At 47.3% G+C, this 21,567-nt stretch overlaps 3 protein-coding genes across 3 annotated transcripts; 2 read left to right on the top strand and 1 right to left on the bottom strand.

The window, feature by feature from the left end:
* The first annotated feature begins 1,184 nt into the window (after positions 1–1,184).
* Positions 1,185–2,623, top strand: ufc1 (ubiquitin-fold modifier conjugating enzyme 1). The gene has a single exon (XM_044012752.1). The coding sequence runs from the start codon at positions 1,306–1,308 to the stop codon at positions 1,816–1,818; it is 513 nt and encodes a 170-aa protein (XP_043868687.1). The 5' UTR covers positions 1,185–1,305; the 3' UTR covers positions 1,819–2,623.
* On the bottom strand, positions 2,111–5,390 carry fktn (fukutin). The gene is made up of 10 exons (XM_044012751.1): positions 5,140–5,390; positions 4,979–5,035; positions 4,570–4,770; positions 4,095–4,241; positions 3,891–4,021; positions 3,560–3,692; positions 3,176–3,305; positions 2,952–3,085; positions 2,454–2,578; positions 2,111–2,373 (listed from the first exon to the last, which is right to left on the bottom strand). The coding sequence occupies exons 1-10, from the start codon at positions 5,239–5,241 to the stop codon at positions 2,160–2,162; spliced, it is 1,374 nt and encodes a 457-aa protein (XP_043868686.1). The 5' UTR covers positions 5,242–5,390; the 3' UTR covers positions 2,111–2,159.
* Positions 5,391–5,779: 389 nt separating this feature from the next.
* On the top strand, positions 5,780–21,112 carry apc (APC regulator of WNT signaling pathway). The gene is made up of 17 exons (XM_044012748.1): positions 5,780–6,003; positions 11,350–11,505; positions 12,167–12,254; positions 12,425–12,629; positions 12,900–13,008; positions 13,099–13,212; positions 13,313–13,375; positions 13,470–13,520; positions 13,593–13,679; positions 13,778–13,955; positions 14,046–14,246; positions 14,380–14,475; positions 14,574–14,713; positions 14,839–14,916; positions 14,994–15,110; positions 15,188–15,402; positions 15,497–21,112. The coding sequence occupies exons 2-17, from the start codon at positions 11,371–11,373 to the stop codon at positions 20,484–20,486; spliced, it is 6,867 nt and encodes a 2,288-aa protein (XP_043868683.1). The 5' UTR covers positions 5,780–6,003; positions 11,350–11,370; the 3' UTR covers positions 20,487–21,112.
* Positions 21,113–21,567: the final 455 nt, after the last annotated feature.

Consider the following 21,567-nt stretch of genomic DNA (forward strand, 5'->3'; position numbering starts at 1 on the left):
CACTATCCCCTTTCATCAGTTAATACATCAAACTTTTAACTTGGCCAGGACATTCCTGCAACATTTCATCTTTTTCTGCTGTTTATGTCATAAATATGAGAAAAAAAGAGAAGGAATGGAGAGCACAACATAAAAGGCAATCTTTCCATGGTAAATTAATGGGGAGTGCAAATCAAAGAGTACTCAGCATTCCAAACAGGGAACTGGGGATCGTGATGTCATACCACATTGCATCTTGGGCATGTCGGCCATGTTTGGGGCTATCAACACTGTTGTTTACGTTGTTGTTACATCTTGGATATCAGTGTCTCCCATTGTATCCTTCCCTTTATTGTTTTTAAGCATGCCAATCAAGCTACGTGACTACACAGCAACAGCACAGCTTTTGTTTATGTTCACCTTCAACACCTGTAGTCCCAAACATGGACAACACATCCCACAATGCAAAGCCGTTTCCAGGCGCTACTACATTTTCTTTACATTTTGATGTTTTTAACATTTGATTCTCAGTGTACATCCTGCCAGAAATTATTATTAGTAAGAATATTAGTAAAAACAAAACAACCTGAAATTATTTATTGTGAATTTATTAATACAATTTCATCCTCAGTCGGTTTTTGATATATCCATTCACTCTACAAGCCTTTCCAGTCTGGTTTCCGCCCCCGTCACAGCACAGAGACCACCTTAATCCAAATCACCAACAACCTCCTCACTGCAGCTGATTCTGGTTCTGTCTCCATCCTCATGCTGCCTTTGACACCATCTCACACCCCATCCTCCTCAGTAGACTCTCCTCCATTGGCCTCTCCCACACTCCCCTCAGCTGGTTCCACTCTTACCTCACAGGCCACACTTTCACTTTAAAACCTTCCCCAGTCACTACAGGTGTTACCCCAGGGATGCCCCCTTCTCTTCATCATCTATCTCCTCCCCCTTTTGGTTTTTACGTAATTGTGTGATTTTAATTCATCTTGTTTGTAAAGTGTCCTTGAGTGACCCGAAAGGCGCTTTTAAATTAAATGTATTATTATTATTATTATTATTATAATAATATCAGAGATGGCTAATAATACTAATTATAATTAATATTGTGATCAATATACATTTAAATACATTTTCCAAACTGTACTGAAGTTCATTTAAGGGTATTATTTTGAAAATCCAACAAAGGAAGTGGTGTTTCCACCCGGAAGTCCACGTCATTCCTGTTTCGACAGCCTCAAGTCAGCTGAAACCCAGAGACTGAACCCGAATAAACTCTGAGCTGAGAAGAAAACTTGTAGTTTTAATCTGGTAACTAACATGGCGGACGAAGCCACGCGCAAGGCCGTGTCCCAGATTCCGCTGTTGAAGGCGCACGCGGGGCCGAGGGACCGCGCGCTGTGGCCGCAGAGGCTGAAGGAGGAGTACCAGGCGCTGATCCGGTTCGTGGAGCAGAACAAGGCAGCCGACAATGACTGGTTTCGTCTGGAATCTAACGCGGACGGTACGCGGTGGACCGGCACTTGCTGGTTCATTCACGAGCTGCTGCGCTATGAGTTCCGGCTGGAGTTTGACATCCCGGTGACCTATCCCGACACCGCGCCCGAGGTAGCGGTGCCAGAGTTGGACGGTAAAACGGCTAAGATGTACCGCGGAGGAAAGATATGCCTCACCGATCACTTCGCACCGCTCTGGGCCCGGAACGCGCCCCGGTTCGGCCTCGCGCACCTGATGGCGCTGGGTCTCGGCCCATGGCTCGCGGTGGAGATCCCGGACCTGATCAGCAAGGGACTCGTGGTCCACAAGGGGCAGCAGCGCGAGGCGGCTGAGTGACAATGAAAACAATGTACTGGAATATCACTGAAGACATCTGTGCAGCGTGTGGGAAATTATGTTATGAAATAAAGTGATATTTATGATACTTTACTATGAATATAAAAGACCATGGAGTTGGACGGTGATGATGCAACTTAATCTTCTGTAAAACAATGATCAGACAATGTCGGTTGTGAAGAGCGGATTCTAATGTACAACAGTGTCCTCGAAGAAAACTTCATTGTCACTTAAGCTGAAACAGAAACGTCATTAATATTTGTTTTGAGTCAATGATGTAAAGAAACATCAATTCCACTTTCTGTTGTATTTTTATTGTTGATCTTATTTTCCACCTCATGTCAGTAAACTTGGATAAGCTCCTCCCACTCAGCTGGAGGCCACACCCCGTTTTCTTGCACATTGCTTGGTGAGGACTTCCAGTCCCAGCTCCTCACAGGAATGCTCCAGGTGGTGCCGTAGTTTGCCGTCACATAATCCAGTGTTTCACACGGAACGCGAACCTTGAGCTCCAGAAGCTCCGTCCAGCAGAGTGAGAAGCGAGGGAAGATGTACCTGACGAAAAAGTAACAATTTGATAAATGTGGCGACCTCGCTGGCAAACAGTGTTTCAAGTCACGTTGAGTTTTACATACTTGAACTTCCTGCCACTCTTTGCCTGCGTTCCACCGTTCCACACGATGTCTCCCTCTTCATAGAAAAAGAAAATGTCCAGTTTGACGTCTCCACTCACAAATGACAATTCCAGACTGTCGTCTGCCTGCGGTTCACAATAAAAGACCCAAAATTAAAGACCCAAAATACATGCATGTTCTCTCTGTGTGTGCGTGGGTTTTCTGCACGTTCTCCGGTTTCCTCCCACAGTCCAAAAACAAAAAGATATGAGCATTAGGCAAACTGACCAAAGGTGTGAGTGAGAGTGAATAGTTGTTTGTCTCCATGTGACCCTGTAATGGACTAGCGACCTATCCAGTGTGGACCCCGCTTTTCGACCCTATGTCAGCTGGGATTGGCACCAGTTTCAACACAAAGGGAAATACACAACCGCTCAAAATAAAGACCCATTTCAACACGAAGTCTCTGTTAAAATATGTTCAAGAAAGACACAAAAACAAAAATAACTGAGTTCTGACCTTTCCAAACTTGTGCTTGAGTAACAGTCCGGCTTTTTTGAACGCTGCAACGATGTCAGACTTGAAGTCCACAATGAAGATCCCAATGTCCACATCACGGCTGTATGAGATGACACTGCACTGCCTGAACCAGCCTGCAGGGGGCGACATTGAAAATTTGAATTGAATCAAATCTGGTTATGATGCTGTTATTATGCTTTGGCATTAGCCTGTTAGCATATTACCCAGACAAGTGCCACTGCTGAGCCAGAAGGGAATGTCAAGGCCAGCAAGAGTCCGAGCAGCGATATGAAGCAACGACTTTGCATTTCTGCGAAAATCCACTGCCGCTGGAGATGAGTCCTCTGGGTAAAGCTACATTCACAAATAATGAGAGAGCTTTTCCAGATTTATATTATTTTATATTATTTTCTTTTGCTAAAATCATTCAAATGTTTTGAATAACAATGAAATAAACAAAATAATTTAGTTTTTGTTTTAAGTCATCAACAAACTTTCAGGTACCATGAAGCTGAACAATTTCTTAAAATGTCTTAACAAAAAAAACATTTCTTTACACATCACTTTATTCCATCATATTTTTTCCCTGCTGCTTTTGTTTCCTGTACCTGGAGGAAGGTGCGGGCTTCACGGTAACGGCACTCCAGGAAGTGGGCATGCCGCTGCTCAGACAGGAAGCGAGTGATGTTGTGTGGGATTCGAATGTCAAGACCATCCAGGACTGTCAAGACCAGCTTTGGCCTGGAGGGGGCGAGCACACACAAAACACACACCAGGGTGTTCAGAACATCGCACCTGTCATTTTTGCTGACATATTCCTGTGTGTGAGTCAGATGAGATTTTTTTTTCATACAAGTGTTTATAGTTTACTCACAGATGTGTCTGATTCCATCTTTTCACATGCACATGCTTTTCACAGTGGTTAGCCTCCTGCTGTACCTGTCATAAGCTCCAGTGTGGCGTCCGTAGTCCAGCAGTTTGAACGGAGCAAAGCTTCGGTCCATGTTAGCTTTTAGCCGTAGCGCTCCATGCCACAGGTAGTTGCCACTGCGCTCGTACAGGAACACCACCTGCCACAAAACATGGTTACTGGAGTAATTTCAGTGCTTACCAGGTATCGCGAGGTAATGTGACTCCACCCACATGGATGATGTAACCATGGAGGCGGAACAGGAAGTGCAGCGGGATCTCTTCCCCTGATAGGGTGTCTAAACTGGCTAAACGTGGATCCTCTCCTCGCACCTGCAGCAGCTCAAAGCCTTTCTGCTCAGCAGCCAACAGGAAGTTGGCCTAACAAAGAAACAAACAAAGAAACGTGACCAGGTTAGTCATATAAGCTCGACGTCCGACAAATAAATCAAACCGAACAATGCCAAAGTGTAAATCAGTTAGTCCTAAAAATCCTGAAAAAGTGTTATTCTCCAACATTTAACAAGGTAATTCTAAAATCTTAATATTAAACAGGACTTTGGTGTATTTAAGTTCAGTGACTGTGTCAGACGGAGTCTGTGGTCCAGTCATGCAGGAAGTACTGGTTTTTGTTCACAATTCTGCTAGAACTGTAGTGGAAAAGTGCCAAGAGTCAGTTACATCCTCACTGATAGTTTTAAAAACTCACATTGTGCTTCCATAGGTTGGCCTGCAACGCAAATGACGTGATTGGCCGGTCAGTGCACAGGAAGCTGCAGTGTGGCTCACGTGTCTGTCTATCACGCTGCCGCAAAGCATCCTGGGAGAGTAAGGTGAGTGCTGCAGTGTCAGCGAGAAACAGCGGCAGCCTGAAATGCTGTGCGAGGGCCAGGAACTTCTTCACTGTCTGCTACAGAGAGAAGAGCAAAAATGGATGGTTACCATGGAAACAATGGACAGTTACTGTGAGAACCAATGGGATATCTCACATGAAAACAACTGACAGTTACAATAGCATCTGGTGCAACATAGCAGTTGCCATGGAAACCAAGACAGAACACTGACAGAGAGGTTAAACATTTACACAAAAGTCACAGTGCCGCTTAATGCTAACTTACCCATTGGATGTCACTGGCGGTCAGGTGACCCGTTTGGCTCAGGATATGAGGACCAGACTGCAGAGGAGCAAGTTGAGTAATTAAATAAAATAAATTAAACAATGTTTAAAAATGTGTTGTGCTAATTTACTAGCTCGAACATAAACAAAAGATTTTCTCACCCTGGTGACGTAGTTCCGGTAGTAATAGAGCTGGAATAGCAAGAACACGCAGCTGCTCACGATCAGCAGGGACAAAACAACCGTCCGGTTCACACGAGGCATCCGGAAAAAGTGCGCAGTAACCCGCGCCTCATGACGCCAGCGGCGGCGGAACTCTCCGTGGGGTTATAAGTCGGTAAACCGTTACACCAAGCTGTCCGCAGCGTCGATAACATCCGCCATCTTTAAAACGACGCGTCTTCTTCGTCCTGGAGTTTTATTGGCGAAAAACGTATTGGTGCATCAGCGCCACGAGGTGGTGAGGAGGAGCAGGGTTTCAAAATGTTATTCCACTAACAATTTTTTTATCTCTGTTTCGCAAATGCATCTTGTGACTTAAGAGAAACTAACCACTGCAAAATGATCTGAGAAATTAGAATGCTGATATTAATAAATAGTGATAGTAGAAATTAGAAGAAAACACTGATTTTAAACTCGATGTTGAGCTGATTTAAATGTGAAACCGTCATTAAAGTCAGTGCAGCAGGTGATGCAACACACATCAAAATAAAGAATAAAGTACTCTTTAAAGTATCTTGTACTGGTACATGCAGTAACTTAACGCGGTGCGTTACACTCAGTACTTTTACCTGTTCAACTTTACACAGTCAGTGACACACTGAAACAAGATGGCGGACCGCAGCCGCGGCTGGTTCACAACAAAAAGACGGAGCTGAACTTCGCCGGACTTCCAGAACTCCGCGGACCGGGGACATGAGCGGCCTCCACCGCCTTTAACGACTCGCACTGGTGCCGGTTTTTCTTGGGATGTCCCGTTCAGCTGCCTCGGTCTGAGGTGGACTTTAGTCGTTTCCTTCAAAGGAGGTAAGATCGGCCGCGCTGCTAGCTTGCCTAGCCACTAGCCTATCTATATCAGCTAGCTCGGCGCTAACAGTTTGTTATGGTTGGATGTGGGTGCTCGGGCGGTTCAACGGGCACACCGGCAACGGCGACAGAGTTCAGCTGCACCGTAAAGATGACGGTCGGCAGAAGTAAGATGGAGTGCAGCCAGTGGTACGGCTGGGTTTTGGGTTAAACACAATAAGTCAGCGGGTCAATGGCAGCTGGACTGCAGCTGGAATGCTATCTGTTCAGCTAACAGCTAAAGAGCTAGTGCTGCAGTGTTATAACTGTACTTTAACTGTAGACTATGGTAGTACTACTGGTTTACTACTGCAGTATTAATACTACATGTGTGAAAGTTCACTTACAGACGAGAGTATGGTTGGCTTGAGACCACTGCATGTGTGCGTTTGTATAATTGTAATAGGTTGTGAAGACAAGTTCTGATTCAAAACTATCTTTGTGAGCACATTTTGGATGGCCCTCACGACTAAGGGCTTTTTGGGGTTAAGACGCAATAGGTTTAAACGCAATATTGGGTTTAATTTAGGGAAAGGCTAAGGGTTAGGCAGTGATTTGTGTAAGATCAAGGTAAGTGGCTTGGGAATGTACGCGGTCTATGAGTGTCCACACTGTGTGTGTGCGTGCGTTCGGTTTGTGTTAAAGGGATAGTTCAGGTTTTCTTAAGTGACGTCACCCCACGATTTCAACGCATTCCAGTTGAGAAGTTACTATTGTTGTACATGGTATGTTGTGCACATGGCAACATATATACTGTGAAACAAATATAAAACCAACATGCTATTAATGCCAAAATTAGCTGCATATGTATTGTGGCAGACTTTGTGGAATCTTGAACCTGGTAATGTTAGGTTGCTCCAATTATAAAGTGCAGGGTCGGTGGTTTCTGTGATATTGAAAAGTCAAGAGTTCCCTCTTGAAATGGAACATGTAGAATACTGGCACAAGGTCTGACATCTTAAAGCTGCAGTGTGTTAAACATTAAAATTTTTATATGCTGTGTTCTTCACCTAATAACAGGCTCTGTCAAGCAATACTATCAGACCTGACTGAGGGAGTGTTTATGTGTTAACGCAAGCATTGCAGGAACAGTTAGGGGCTAGAACCATTACCATGTGTTTCAGTCATACTCTAACCTGTTTGGATTGCTCTTGCATTACCTGCAAAATGTTACCATTATAACATAAAAGAAATCACTTCCTGTGGGCAGTGTGAGATTGTAGTCAAGCAACACAAGATTTAAGCACTGCTATACTAAAAAGCGCACAGTCATATGGGGCTGATGGGCTTAATCAGTCTTGTGTGAACTAATTTGACAGTGATTTGAATCTAAACATTACAGTTTTATGATCACAATATCCTAAGAATATGTGCTTTATTCCTCTCTTGACAGGAAACCGTAGGTTTTTAACTGCTCAACATCAATGTTCACAAAAAAATACAGTGCCTTTAGGTTGAAGCCTTGAGATTTGTGATTTGACAGGCACCAATTAGTTCAGGTTCACAGGCATTAGCTATTTGACAATACTAGCTGTCAATTACACAATGTCCACTCAAATGTGTCATGTTTATCATCCGTTTGATTCTAAATGGCAATGTAATTTACAAAACTTGCATCATATTTTATTGAAGGCCTGAAACAAGCGAGGAAGACAGGAAAATGTTAACTGACATTGCAAATCAAGTGAGAAGTAGAAGCTTATGTTCCCATGGACTTCAATTCAAGTGGAATTTATTTTTGAAACCAGTATATTCACCCCCGGGAGGCTAACCACGGCGTCACCTTTCCAAGCATATATAATGTGTATGAGTTGATCTTCCTGATGGAGGCAGAAGTGGATCAACAACTCCTGTGTGCCCTGACGTAAAACACTTTTTCTTCATGGAGAGTAAGCTGTTGCCTAAGTGACAGAAACTTCAGTTGCCAGTTGGAAAAGCCTGTTTAACAGCAGCGTGAAGCAGCAAGTGTATTCTAGTGTATTCAAGTTTATCACAGACTTAAGATGATTAAGATTTTACTCGGGGGCACTATGACACATAAACACACACACAAGCACATACACTGTTTTTGAATAAATTACACAAAGCATGGTATTATTTACACCCTCATGAGCTGATGACATACAGTGATGATGGACTGTTACTCATGAGAAGCATCAGCTGATGTTCGTCTGTAGTTGCTCTGTAGACAGATGCATGATTCATTGGAGCTGCTGTACAGGCTCCATTATGACGTGTGTACTTGTATTTGTTACCTCTTAAAGACCTCTTCTGGCATAAACACTGACCTTGTCAGGACCAGTAATCCTCATGGAGACCCGTACTTGTTCTACATGTGTAGAACCTAATTTCTGAGGAACTGGTTAACTTGAGGTGTAAGGTGTTTGAATTTTGGCATTCAGGCAATCACTGGTTATGGTTATGGTTGGGTATAACACTTTGTTTAGGCTGTCCAAATGAATGGAAGTCAGTGTGGTGTCCTAAGAAGACTAGCTGTGCAAAACGGTGTGTGTTTGTGCATCTGTGTATACTGTATTTTAATCCTTGTGTGTGTGTGTTAGTTAATCTCAGTGTGGGTTTGTGTGTGCATATTAATCTGTGAGTGTGTCAATGTTTGTGTGTTAGTATTTCAGTAACCCGGTCAGTCCTGCAGCAGCAGCAAAGCATGCTGGGAGCAGGAGGGGGGGCTGCCCCTCCCTCCCCTCCCTCTCTGTCTGTCCCTGGTCACTGATTGGCTGTTCTCTCGCCCAGCTGACTGCTCTCTGTCAGACAGTGAGCGAGAGAGCGAGAGAGAGGGAGGGAGATGGAGGCGTCAGCGATGGGGTGAGCTGCCATTTTCTCTTTCTTTTACTAACATCTCTCCATCCTTCATCCCTCCATCTGTTTTATCTGCTTCGAGTGTCTGGTATTGAATGAATTAATGAGTGAGAGGGGAGGACTGGGGATAAGAGTGGAGGGGGGCACTGTCCTTTCATTGTCTTCTCTCCATCCTCTGGTTTGTGGTTTAATTTATTCTGTTGTTTTTGATGGAGGGAGTGAAAGAGAGATGGGGGGAAGACGAGGGGAGAGATGGGGGGTAGAAAAAGAGAGGTGGGGGAGGCATGGGTGATGGAGGAAGGATAGAAGAGGGAGAGAAAATGGCTGCCTGGTGATAGGGGATGGAGACAGGGAGGAGGAGGAGGAGGAGGAGGAGGAGAGGCTGCTGTTCTCTGCTGTCCTTCACTGTTTCTGCTGCTGCTGCAAACTTTGTTTAATGTACAGTTTTATTAGTCATTTTCCATTGATCACGTTGTGTTTGATGAATTATTGATGAGTTCCGATCAGACAAAAAGATCTGTACTGCAGTGATGTAGTATTATTATAGTGGAGTGTTACTGCAGTTCACACGAGTACAGTGTAGTGTTTCTGGAAAGTACTTTAGGATTGTTGCAGTACACGGCAATATTGCTGTACTCTATAGCATTATCATGGTTCCATATAGTGTACCATAGTACACGATAGTATTACTGCAGTACAGTGTACTGTTACTGCAGTACAGTGTACTGTTACTACAGTACACTGTTGTGTTATTGTAGTACATTGTGGTTTTTCTACACTATAGTGCACTGCACTACACTACACTACAGTGTTATATCACTGCATTACATTGTATTATTAATTGACATTTGTGTAGTTGTAGTATTACTTCAATACCACAATCTTTGCTGCCTCACAGATTAAAATGATGGATCATAATGCCTCCGAAAGGCCAGCAGTCATGTGGTGCACCTAAATATGGACATATAAATTCTTTTTCTATTCAAGCTTTATACATCTATATTGAAATAGATATTGAAAACCAATACTAAATAATTGGCTGTCGCTGTTTCTCTGCGTGTCCTCCGGCTGAAGACAAGGAATATAATTTTTAAACTGTTTTTACTCCTCTGTTTTGTTCTATGGAAAAATATCAAGAACAGAACAAGAAATGTACTGACAGACCTAACTGTGACTAGCAAGTTCTGCATTGATCAGCTAATATTTCTATTGCTTATAGTCCATTAATTATGAATACATCAACAATGTCTACCACTCTGCTAGTTTTTTATGTACTCTGGAGGAATAAATACATGTTTGTTTACTAGTCTGTTCCCCGGGATCAGCACAAGCCAGCAATTGACAAATGAGATGGCTGCTTTTTAAAATGTCCAATTATTGATTTTTCTCTACCCCATTGCTTACATACTGTGTCCCATTCCAATGGGAATGTTCTGAAACTGTTTTCCTATGGTGATCCCCTTTTTGGGAAACATTTTCTAGTGTGGAATGTTCGGTGCCGATTATGTGGGCTTTTTGTTAAGTGTGGCTGCAACTAATGATTATTGTCATAATCTACTAATCTGACGAGTATTTTTCCGATTAATCGAGTACTTGTTTGGTCCGTGAAATATCAGAAAATGTTGATCAGTGTTTACCAAACCAAATTACGATGTTCTCAGATGTTTTGTTTTGTCCACAAATCAAAATGATTTTGAAGCTGAAAAAAGGCTCAAACCGATTAATCGATTCTCAAAATAATTGATGATTCATTTATTAATGGATTAATCATCAATTAATCTAATAATTGTTGCAAACCTAATCTTTAGTAAGGTCAAGTCTCTTAGCTTTTGCGTTTTGTTTTGTAATGTTGGGAATTAACTTTGGTACTTAAAAATGTGAGAGGGTATTTTGTAACGTGGGTTTTTGTTTTTATTTATTTTTGACAAAAAGCCCACATTAACACCTGCACTGCCTGTGTTACGATGATGTGGCTCTCTAAACCTGTGGGATGTGTGTGATTGAAGGCATCAGCGCTTTGTGGATGTTGGTGTTATCTGCTCAGCTGTGCTGCTTTGCAGGCAGCGATTTCGACGAGCGTCGCCGCTGCAGTCGTGTTGGAAGTGTTTCCACTTTAGTAAGCAGCAAGTGTAGAACAACCTTTCTGTTTACTTGTTTCTCTTCCTCACTGAGGCACTTCCTCACGCTGCTGCCTCTCCTTACTGCTCCTCACATTAAAGTGAAATCTGACACTGCTCCCCCAACATCAGCACATTGTGATAGGATATTTTCTCAGGGCGAGGTGTTTTCTTGTCCCAGTACGTGGACTTGCAGGTTCACACAGCCTCAACTCGGCGAAAATTTTTGCTTTTTATGAAGCAGAAAATACCTCAGTTCACAAGCTGAATGGAACTGTTCAATACTATACTGAGAACTGTGGCATCCCAAGTGGAAATGAGGTCTCTTGACAGTATTATGATACTACAGCAACGTATCGTCTGTGTTCCTCAGGTCAGCCGTGGCTTTTCCAACATGGCGGCAGCGTCTTACGATCAGCTGCTGAGGCAGGTGGAGGTTTTAAAGATGGAGAATTCCAACCTGAGGCAGGAGTTACAGGACAACTCCAACCACCTGACCAAGCTGGAGACAGAGGCGTCCAACATGAAGGTCAGTGCTGATGAGGTCACGTGACTGAGCGGGGGTTGTCAGCTGACTGGGAGAGACAAATAGGTCAGCTGACCGTTTCAATCAGCTGAGTGAGAGGCTCCTCTCTGCTACATAAACGCTCTCTATACAAACTCATTCTCTCTTTCTCTGTAAACTTAATGTCTCTCACCCTTCAGCGTTTTCCCACGATCACATGCTATGCTGACTTTCTCTCTCTCTCTCTGTGTGTGTGTGTGTGTGGTTAAATTGTTTGTTTTTACTTGTTTTCTTTGTGTTGATTTGTTCATTTTCGGTCTTTTTTGTTGTTGTTTTCATTTTTGTGTACTTGCTGTTGTTGTCCTTCTTTCTTGTTAATGTCCGTGATTCTTACTTGTCCCCTCTTTGCAAACACACCCTCACTTCCTGTTTCCCTATTCCTGTTTCCTGTTTCCTGTTGTGTGGATGAGCAGCAAATAGTGAGTGTTGCTAGTTCCACCATGTCTCTGTATGGGCGCTGTCGTTTCATTGTGGTAAGAGACATAGACCGAGAGAGAGAGAGAGAGTTTAATCTGTTTGTGCTTTGTTTTATTGTTGTTTTTAAGAATACATGGTTGTTTTATTTACAAGACGTTAAACGCATCTGTCCTCATATGTCACCGTGATATCGCTCTGTACCAAACAGGAAGTGCTGAAGCAGCTGCAGGGCACCATAGAAGAAGAACCTGGTGATGGGTCTGGATCTCAGCTGGAGCTGATCGAGCGACTGAAAGGTAAAGACAACTCAGTCTCTTTCTCTCTCTCTCTCTTCCTTACTTCCTTTCATTTGGACAGCATAAACAAATCAAATCTTAGCCATAAACTTAAACAGTTCTCATTTCTGAGGTAACAAATACACAGGCACACACTCACTACATATTACTGTGCTGTCTTTTCTCATCAGAGATGAGCCTGGAATCCTCAGGTTTTAAGGCCAGGTCCAGGCCTCCTTTCCCCTCCTCATCCTCCTCCAGCTCAGCCTCCTCTGGCTCTGGAGCGTCAGGAGCAGCTGGAGGCCCGGCGACTACCTCGGCCTTCCCCAGGAGAGGGCTGCCGTCTGCGGGCAGAGACAGCCACGACCGCTGCCTGGAGGAGCTGGAGAAGGAGAGGTACTACTGAGGCCAACTGAATATTACTGAGTAGCACTGAGAGTGTGAATGATTTTAACTGCTGCCACCAGGGGAAGCTGCAGGGAAACAGGCGACACTGTGTTGCCATGGAAACAACTTTAATTTCAACAGAGCACTTGTTTTTGCCACCAGTTTGCTCCTGTTTCTTTGTATTGCTCTACGATTGGATGCTGCTGTTGGCTGTTCTGCCCTCCCCCCTCCCTCCCTCCCTCTATGTACTGTCTGTGATTGGCTGTTGATCGCTGACAGGTCCCTGTTATTGGCGGAGCTGGAGAAGGAAGAGAAGGAGAAGGACTGGTACTATGCTCAGCTGCAGAATCTGACCAAGAGGATCGACGGTCTACCGCTCACAGAGAATGTAAGAAACACACAGTGCAGTTCCCCTGATGCTCTTCTGCTTCCACAGCACGGGCAGTGAGAACCAGTTTGACTCGGTCTCTTTTTTAAGTTCACGTTGCAGACGGACATGAGTCGGCGTCAGCTTGAGTTTGAGGCTCGTCAGATCCGCTCAGCGATGGAGGAGCAGCTGGGCTCTTGCCAGGAGATGGAGAGGAGAGCTCAGGTAACATCAGAGGTCAAACGGGTCAAAGGCCACTGAACAGCTTTGACTTCATGTGTCTAACAATATTTGTGTGTGTGTGTGTGTGTGTGTGTGTGTTCAGGCTCGTGTGGCTCGCATCCAGCAGATAGAAAAGGACATCCTGAGACTGGGAGCCCGATTGCAGGTGAGTTGACTTCACACACAGTGTTTCTCCTGTGATCACGTGACTCAGCTGATTGACATAGTTTTTAAGTCTCTTTTTCTCTGTCTCTCTGTAGGTGGAAGGATCTCAGGGGCCAAGTGAAAACAGTGGATTGGCTGCAGCTCAGGTGAGTGTCTGTCTTATATCCTTTTTGTCCCTCTGTGAATCTCGATTCAATCTTTATTTTTCTCTACTCCAGAGTTCCAGCAGCCGGTTGGACCCCGAGCCTGTCAATGAGACCAGCTACTCTGTGCCTCGACGAATCACCAGCCACCTTGGAACCAAGGTCAAGAATTTCTAACCGCCAATATGCCACCATGTCGTCCATGTGGAAAGTGATTAGTGATCAATAACTGCTGTATTGTCTGTGTCTCCCCCTCACAGGTAGAGATGGTTTACAGTCTTCTGTCCATGTTGGGGACGCATGACAAAGACGACATGTCGCGAACGCTCCTCGCCATGTCAAGTTCGCAAGACTCGTGTATCGCCATGCGTCAGTCCGGCTGCCTCCCGCTTCTCATTCAGCTGCTGCACGGAAACGACAAGGACTCACTGTTGTTGGGTAACCACGTGGTTCCTCTGTATTCCCACTTCTTTTTATGCACATGTTCTTTCAGTTGTTCATATTCGGGTATATCTTCCTGTCGCCCAGGTAACTCTCGCGGCAGCAAGGAGGCTCGAGCGCGGGCGTCGGCGGCGCTCCACAACATCGTTCACAGTCAGCCCGACGACAAGCGAGGGCGGCGTGAGATCAGAGTGCTCCATCTGCTGGAGCAGGTGCGTCATTACTGCGAGGCCTGCTGGAGCTGGCAGGAAAACCACGAGAGGAGCGTTGAGCAGGACGACAACCCTAGTAAGTGATGTCATGCACCCACCAGCCAATAGTGGAACAGTTGTTCCCTAAAATCACAAGGGTGCATTGACTCTAAACACTTTTTCAGCGTGAATACACCTTAAGTGTGTGTGTGTGTGTGTGTGTGTGACAGTGCCATCTCCAGTGGAACATCAGATCTGTCCAGCCGTCTGTGTCCTCATGAAACTGTCTTTTGATGAAGAACATCGCCATGCCATGAACGAGCTTGGTAAGTGACCACCTGAGACACACCTTCTGACCGCATCCAAACACACACACACACGCACGCATTCTGACCCCCTCTCTCTTGCTCTCTCATCCCCGTAGGCGGTCTCCAGGCGGTGGCTGAGCTGCTGCAAGTCGACTGTGAGATGTTCGGGCTGAGCAGTGACCATTACAGTGTCACTCTGCGACGATATGCCGGCATGGCACTCACCAACCTCACTTTTGGAGATGTGGCCAATAAGGTGTGGTCACATGTTAATTAATAAATTTTTTAATAAACATTTTCACTTCTGCTGTTCAATGTTTGACCTGGATGGCATAACAGTATAATCAATACTCCATATCAACTGTCATTGTTTCCCATCAGGCCACGCTGTGCTCCATGAAGGGCTGCATGAGAGCAATGGTGGCCCAGCTCAAGTCTGAGAGTGAAGACCTGCAGCAGGTTTGTTACCATAACAACGATTTGTCACCTGTTACCGTGGTAGTCTGTGGGTGTAAACTACTCTTGTGTATTTTCAGGTGATAGCAAGCGTTTTGAGGAACTTGTCTTGGCGTGCCGATGTCAACAGTAAGAAGACGTTGCGTGAGGTTGGCAGTGTGCGAGCGCTGATGGGCTGTGCCCTCGAGGTTCAGAAGGTAAATGAATATTTGATGCGGGTCTATTCTAAGTGGGTTCCGGACCTCACTCGCACAGTCTCTTGTTCTCTGCTCAGGAGTCGACGTTGAAGTCCGTACTGAGCGCGCTCTGGAACCTGTCGGCGCACTGTACTGAGAACAAGGCCGACATCTGCGCTGTGGACGGGGCGCTGGCTTTCCTGGTGGGAACTCTGACTCACCGCAGCCACACCAACACGCTCGCCATCATCGAGAGTGGTGGAGGCATCCTGCGCAATGTGTCGAGCCTCATTGCCACCAACGAGACGCACAGGTAAGAACCAACTAGAAAAAAAAAAACTAGATAGGATGACACAGAATACTGTGGACAACCCATAATCCACTGCTCCCTCTGTGTCGTCTTACAGACAGATCCTCCGTGACCATGGCTGCCTGCCAACACTGCTGCAGCACCTGAAATCCCACAGTCTGACCATCGTATCCAATGCCTGTGGCACACTCTGGAACTTGTCGGCGCGAGACGCCAAAGACCAGGAGACATTATGGGAGCTGAGTGCTGTGGGCATGTTGCGTAACCTTATCCATTCCCGCCACAAAATGATTGCCATGGGCAGCGCTGCCGCCCTTCGCAACCTCATGGCCAACCGCCCAGCACGCTACAAGGATGCCAGTGTGGTGTCACCAGGCGCTGGCGCCCCGTCACTGCACGCCCGAAAACAGAAGGCGTTATTCGAAGAGCTGGATGCGCAGCAGCTGTCGGAGACCTTTGACAACATTGATAACCTGAGCCCGAAGGCTGCACACAGGAAGGGGCGTGGCTGTAATGCTGCTGGAGGAGGAGGAGGTGCATCACGTCCATATGCCAACACACCAGTGCTGTCAAGCCCAAAGAACGGAGATGTATCGAAAAGGATGGGGGAGGACACTGTGTACCCTCGGCCGGTGTTCCCGCCCAGTGTCCGAGCGTCCAGTGACAGCCTGAACAGTGTGACGAGTGCTGACGGCTATGGGAACCGTGGAAAGACAAAACCGTCAGCAGAGCCGTTCTACTCCTCGGACGAGAGCGGTGCCAACAAGTGCTGTGTGTACAGGAAATACCCGGCTGACCTGGCCCACAAAATCCGCAGCGCTAACCACATGGCGGACGATGACGGTGCAGAGCTAGACACACCTATAAACTATAGCCTCAAGTACTCTGATGAACAATTGAACTCTGGGAGACAGAGTCCAAATCACCGCGGTGGCATCGAGAGCGATGATGACGAGGGACAGGACACGAGGCTGAGGAGAAGGAATGATGGTAGCGAATCGGCAACAGGCAGCAGCCGCATGGCGTCTGTCTCACAGCCACGCTATGTCTCCGCAACATCCAACTACAGTGGTGAATCCACAACAGAGCAGCCGATCGACTACAGTCTGAAGTATGGTGCCGACGCCCCCCGCAAACCATTGTTCAAGTCTGAAGATACCACGACTGCCTCTCCTGCGCCTCCTCAGCCCACCACCACAAATAAGCTCCGCCCAACTGCTCCTCCAACCAACCGTGGGGCTCCTAAAAGCAACCAGGAGTCGACACAGACGTACTGTGTGGAGGACACGCCCATCTGTTTCTCTCGAGGCAGCTCGCTGTCGTCACTGTCGTCAGAGGAGGAAGAGGACGGCGACATGATTGGGAGAAAGAGGAGAGGCGGAAGCGTCATCAGTGGTGTCGGTGGCAACGACTATCCGACCCTTCCTGTCAGCGAAAAAGATGCTCTCGAGCAGCAACAGCAGCGGCAGCAGAAAGAAGCAGAGAGCCAGACTGCAGCGGCTCCTTCTACGCGGGGCAGACGAAGTCATCACCATCACCACGGCCACGCTCACGCCCACCACCACCACCACCACCATATGACATCGTCTTCCTCCGGAGCAAGGACTCCTAAAAGCCCGCCAGAGCAGCCATATGCCCAGGAGACGCCGCTGATGTTTAGCCGCTGCACGTCTGTCAGCTCATTGGACAGCTTCTCTACATCCTCCATCGCCAGCTCTGTACGCTCCAGCGAGCCATGCAGCGGTGTCCCAAGTGGCGTGGTGAGTCCCAGTGACCTGCCTGACAGCCCGGGACAGACCATGCCACCAAGCCGGGCCAAGACACCTCCTCCACCCCCACCGATGCAGAAGACCAAGGAAGAGGAAGCGGCCAAGAAGGACGAGCAGGAGAGCAGTGCTGATGTCTTGTTGCACTTTGCCACCGAGAGCACGCCGCACGGCTTCTCAAGAGCATCGAGTCTGAGCTCGCTCAGCCTGGACGAGCCGTACATCGTCGCAGAGATGAAGAAAAAAGAGGAAGAGGAGGACAGGGACAAGGAGAAGAAAGAAGAGGATTCAGCAAAACCCATCCTCGACGAATCAGATGACGACGATGACATTGAAATCCTGGAGGCTTGCATCAACATGGCCATGCCCAAGTCGTCACGGAAACCAAAGAAACAGCAACAAGCAGTGTCACGGAAACCTAGCCAGCTTCCAGTCTACAAGCTTCTCCCACCTCAAACCCGCACCCAATCACAGCAGAGGAAGGATGTACCACTGCTGCCGCCAGAGGAGGTTCCAAGAGTTTACTGTGTGGAGGGAACCCCCCTCAACTTTTCCACCGCTACCTCCCTCAGTGACCTCACCATCGACTCTCCGCCCAATGAGGAGGCACCAGATGTTGTCATACCTGTGGTGCCACCTGCAGCCACCCAGAGGAGGCGCACTGGAGCTCCAGAAGGCGAGAATGGTGACGACATCCTCGCCGAGTGCATCAACGCCGCCATGCCTAAAGCAAAACCCAGAAAACCAATCAGAGCGGCAGCAAACAATGACCACCTCCAAGCTCCTCCTCTCCCCCCTCCCCTTCCTCCTCCAGCCCCACCTCCTCTTGTCTCTCAGCAGCAGCAGCAAAAGAAGAAGCCAACGTCGCCTGTGAAACCAATGCCCCAGCGGGCGACTTACAATGTTGTCGCTGCAGCAGCGACTAAAGCAAAACCAGGGTTTGCCTTCGACTCACCACGACACTACACCCCCATCGAAGGAACGCCGTGTTGCTTCTCACGCAATGATTCGCTGAGCTCTCTTGACTTTGATGAGGATGACTGTGGAGGCAGTGTTGAGAAGGATGGAGAGGAGAAGAAAGTAAAAGAAGAGGAAGGCAGGAAAAGGAAGCAGCAGACGGCTGCCGTTTTCCCACGAACGAAACCTGCGACCAATCAGATGACAACGGATGAGAAGCAGAAGTTTGCCATCGAGGACACGCCCGTCTGCTTTTCTAGGAACTCGTCGCTGAGCTCGCTGAGTGACATCGACCAGGAAAACAACAACAAGGAGTTTGCTCCGCCTATTCCTGAGCAACAAGATGGAGGAAAAACTGCAACGAAGTCTCCTCCCCCTTCACAGACAGCAGATTCAAAACCACGCCCCCCCGCAGCCAGTGGCTACGCTCCCAAAGCCTTCCACGTGGAGGACACCCCCGTCTGCTTCTCCAGAAACTCATCTCTGAGCTCACTCAGCATCGACTCAGAGGATGACCTCTTGCAGGAATGCATTAGCTCTGCCATGCCCAAGAAGAAGAAGAAAGCTGCTGCCGTTGCCACTGCCACTGTGCCCGCCGCCGTCACAACTCCACTTCCTGTTCCCAAAGCTGCTGACAACACTCTGGCTGAGGAGGAGCCTCCAGAGGCACCAAGAAGCCCCGCCTCTCCTGACTCTGAGTCATTTGACTGGAAGGCAATCCAAGAAGGTGCCAACTCTATTGTGAGCAGCCTGAATGCTGCTGCTGCTGCTGCTGCTGCCTCATCACTGTCCCGGCAACCATCATCAGACTCAGACTCTGTTCTCTCCCTCAAGTCTGTAGGCTCACCTTTCCACCTGCCTATTGCCAAAAATAATGCGGAGGAGGAAGAAGAGGAGTTGGAGGAAAAGGAGGTAAAGCGAGGTGCAAGGATCTTGAAGCCAGGCGAGCGCAGCACGCTGGAGGCGAAGAAGAAGGAGGAGGAAGAAGAGGCAAAGGCATTAAAAGGTGGGAAGAAAGTTTACAGGAGTCTGATTACAGGGAAGCCAAGGGCGGAGACTGCGGCCAGGGGACGGAGTAAACCTAGAGCAGCGGCTGCTGCCAAAGCTCCCGGCAGCAACGACGACAGAGGAGGTGGCTCGTCACGGGACTCCACACCATCTCGTTCCTCTTCAGCAACCAATCAGAAAGGAGGGAAGCTGTCACAGCTGCCACGCACAGCGTCTCCAGGAAGTGCATCATCATCATCGGCTTCCAGACCGGCCAAACAGAGTACGACACCTAGGAGTGGCGCTGGCGGCATCCCGAGGAGCGAGTCGGCATCGAGGGTTGGCAGCTCCTCTGCAGCAAAGAAGCAGAAGGCGGAGCCTGAGAAACCAACGCTTGTGCGACAGTCGACCTTCATCAAAGAAGCACCAAGTCCGACACTGAAGAGAAAGCTTGAAGAGTCGGCAGCTGCCGCTGCAGCGGCAGCATTAGACTCGCCATCCAGTCCTGACGCACCACTCCCTCCAATGACTCGGAGACATGACGTTAACCGCTCACACTCTGAGAGCCCCTCACGACCACAGGAAGTTACATCATCACGAGTCAGCCGCACCGGCACCTGGAAGCGAGAGAACAGTGGAGCAGGAGCAGGAGGAGGAGCTGGCGGTAAGCACTCAACGTCGTTGCCACGCGTTGGGACGTGGAAGCGGACAGGAAGCTCATCATCAGTATTGTCGGCATCATCGGAATCCAGTGACAAGGGGAGGAGTGAGGAGGAGGGCGCCGTGAGGATGAAGGGGACGTGGAGGAAGGCAAAGAGTAACGCAGACTTTTCAGCCGGACGCAACTTTGTTGACAAATCAGAAGATGTGTGGGTCCGTCTGGAGGACTGTCCTGTCAACAACCCGCGCTCCTCCTCTTCCTGTTCAGCACGCTCCCCTACTGCTGCTAATGCCCCGCCCATCATTGATAGCCCTGCCCCATCCAAAATCCCATCCTCCTCCTCTTCTTCCTCCTCCAATCTCAACCTGCGTCGCAGCTGCGAGAGTCTGGACGACAAGACACCTGAACGCCAACAGTCCCAACCACAACAACAACAACCGCCACCGCAGCAGCAGCAGCGCGGTCAGCAGCGCAGTGGTGCCGTCGCGGCGAGGGTCAGCCCCTTCAACTACACGCCAAGTCCCAGGAAGAGCAGCACAGATGTCACCACCACCACGACCACAGCAGCCAGCACGACATCAACATCGACCACACCCACACGACCCTCACTCATCCCCACCCCCGTCACCAAAAAACGAGAGCCGAAGGGTGGAGAGGGTGGTGCTGGTGCAGGTGGTGGGGGTGAGCGTGGCTCTTACATCGTAACGTCAGTGTGAAGAATCTGGACTAAAATAAAAGCCCACACAGTGTAAATATGGAGAAAGAAATGTGTATAGGAAGTGAGTCTGTATTTAAGTGCTAGCCCCATCCCTCTCCTGTCATTGGCTGTTTTCACTTGTCAATCACGCTTCCTCAGCCAATGAGAGGAAACTTTAAAACAAGAACTTTTTATGTTTTTATACCACTAAATTACATGTAGCGCTTAGCCCCACCCTCTCCGTCTGTGTCCCTGCATGGCCCCGCCCAAACCCCTAATGATGACAGTTACCATTGTGCAGTTTGGTGATGATATTTAACGAACGTGTCGAATGTAATGAGAGAAATCACATGAACATTGAAAATGTTTTTTAACCTTCCAAGTAATTTTTTTCACTCTAACACAAGGACTTAATCTAAAAGTCTTGTTTGTCGCTGAAAACTACCCGCTCTGTGTTGCCTTGGAAATGAATAACACTGTAAAACATAAGTTATTGCTGTAAACCCGTTAAAGCACATGATGAAACAAAAGATTTTTGCCAAAAAAACTTAAGTTTTGGTTTTCACTGTTTTTTTTTTTCTTGAGGAAGAAAAAGGCAGAAGGCTTTGGTGAAATGTTGAAACAATAAAATTCTTTAGGAGCAGACAGTTTGTTTTAATAGTTTTCATTCATAGCATAAAGTGTACGTTTTAAATGTGTGTCCTTCTCCTGACATAAGACTTTCAAAGATGCAGCCCATTAATTAAACGGTCGGTCACATCTGTTACTAATATACCAGAAATGACTTCATTTTATGTTACTTTAGACTAATGACATTTTGAAAGTGTAGTGCTCTGTGTATCTCAGCTTTTACTATCAGTTGGGTTTAATTTTGAACTGAAAATTATAATTATAAATGATCAAAAAGTCACTTGAAGACAGGAGCTTTATTCTGCTCTTATTATGTTCATATACCTTTATTTTATGGGTGGCGAGCCGAGCTTTTAATGTGAAAGTGCCCCCCCCCAGAACAACGCTACTTCCTTTCTCATCAGCTTTATGGGCTTTTATTTTGAAGGCTCATGTAGACAGCAGTGACCGACCAACTGAAGGCGACTGTA

The sequence above is a fragment of the Solea senegalensis genome, linkage group LG21, assembly GCF_019176455.1.
Source record: "Solea senegalensis isolate Sse05_10M linkage group LG21, IFAPA_SoseM_1, whole genome shotgun sequence".
Lineage (NCBI taxonomy): Eukaryota > Metazoa > Chordata > Actinopteri > Pleuronectiformes > Soleidae > Solea > Solea senegalensis.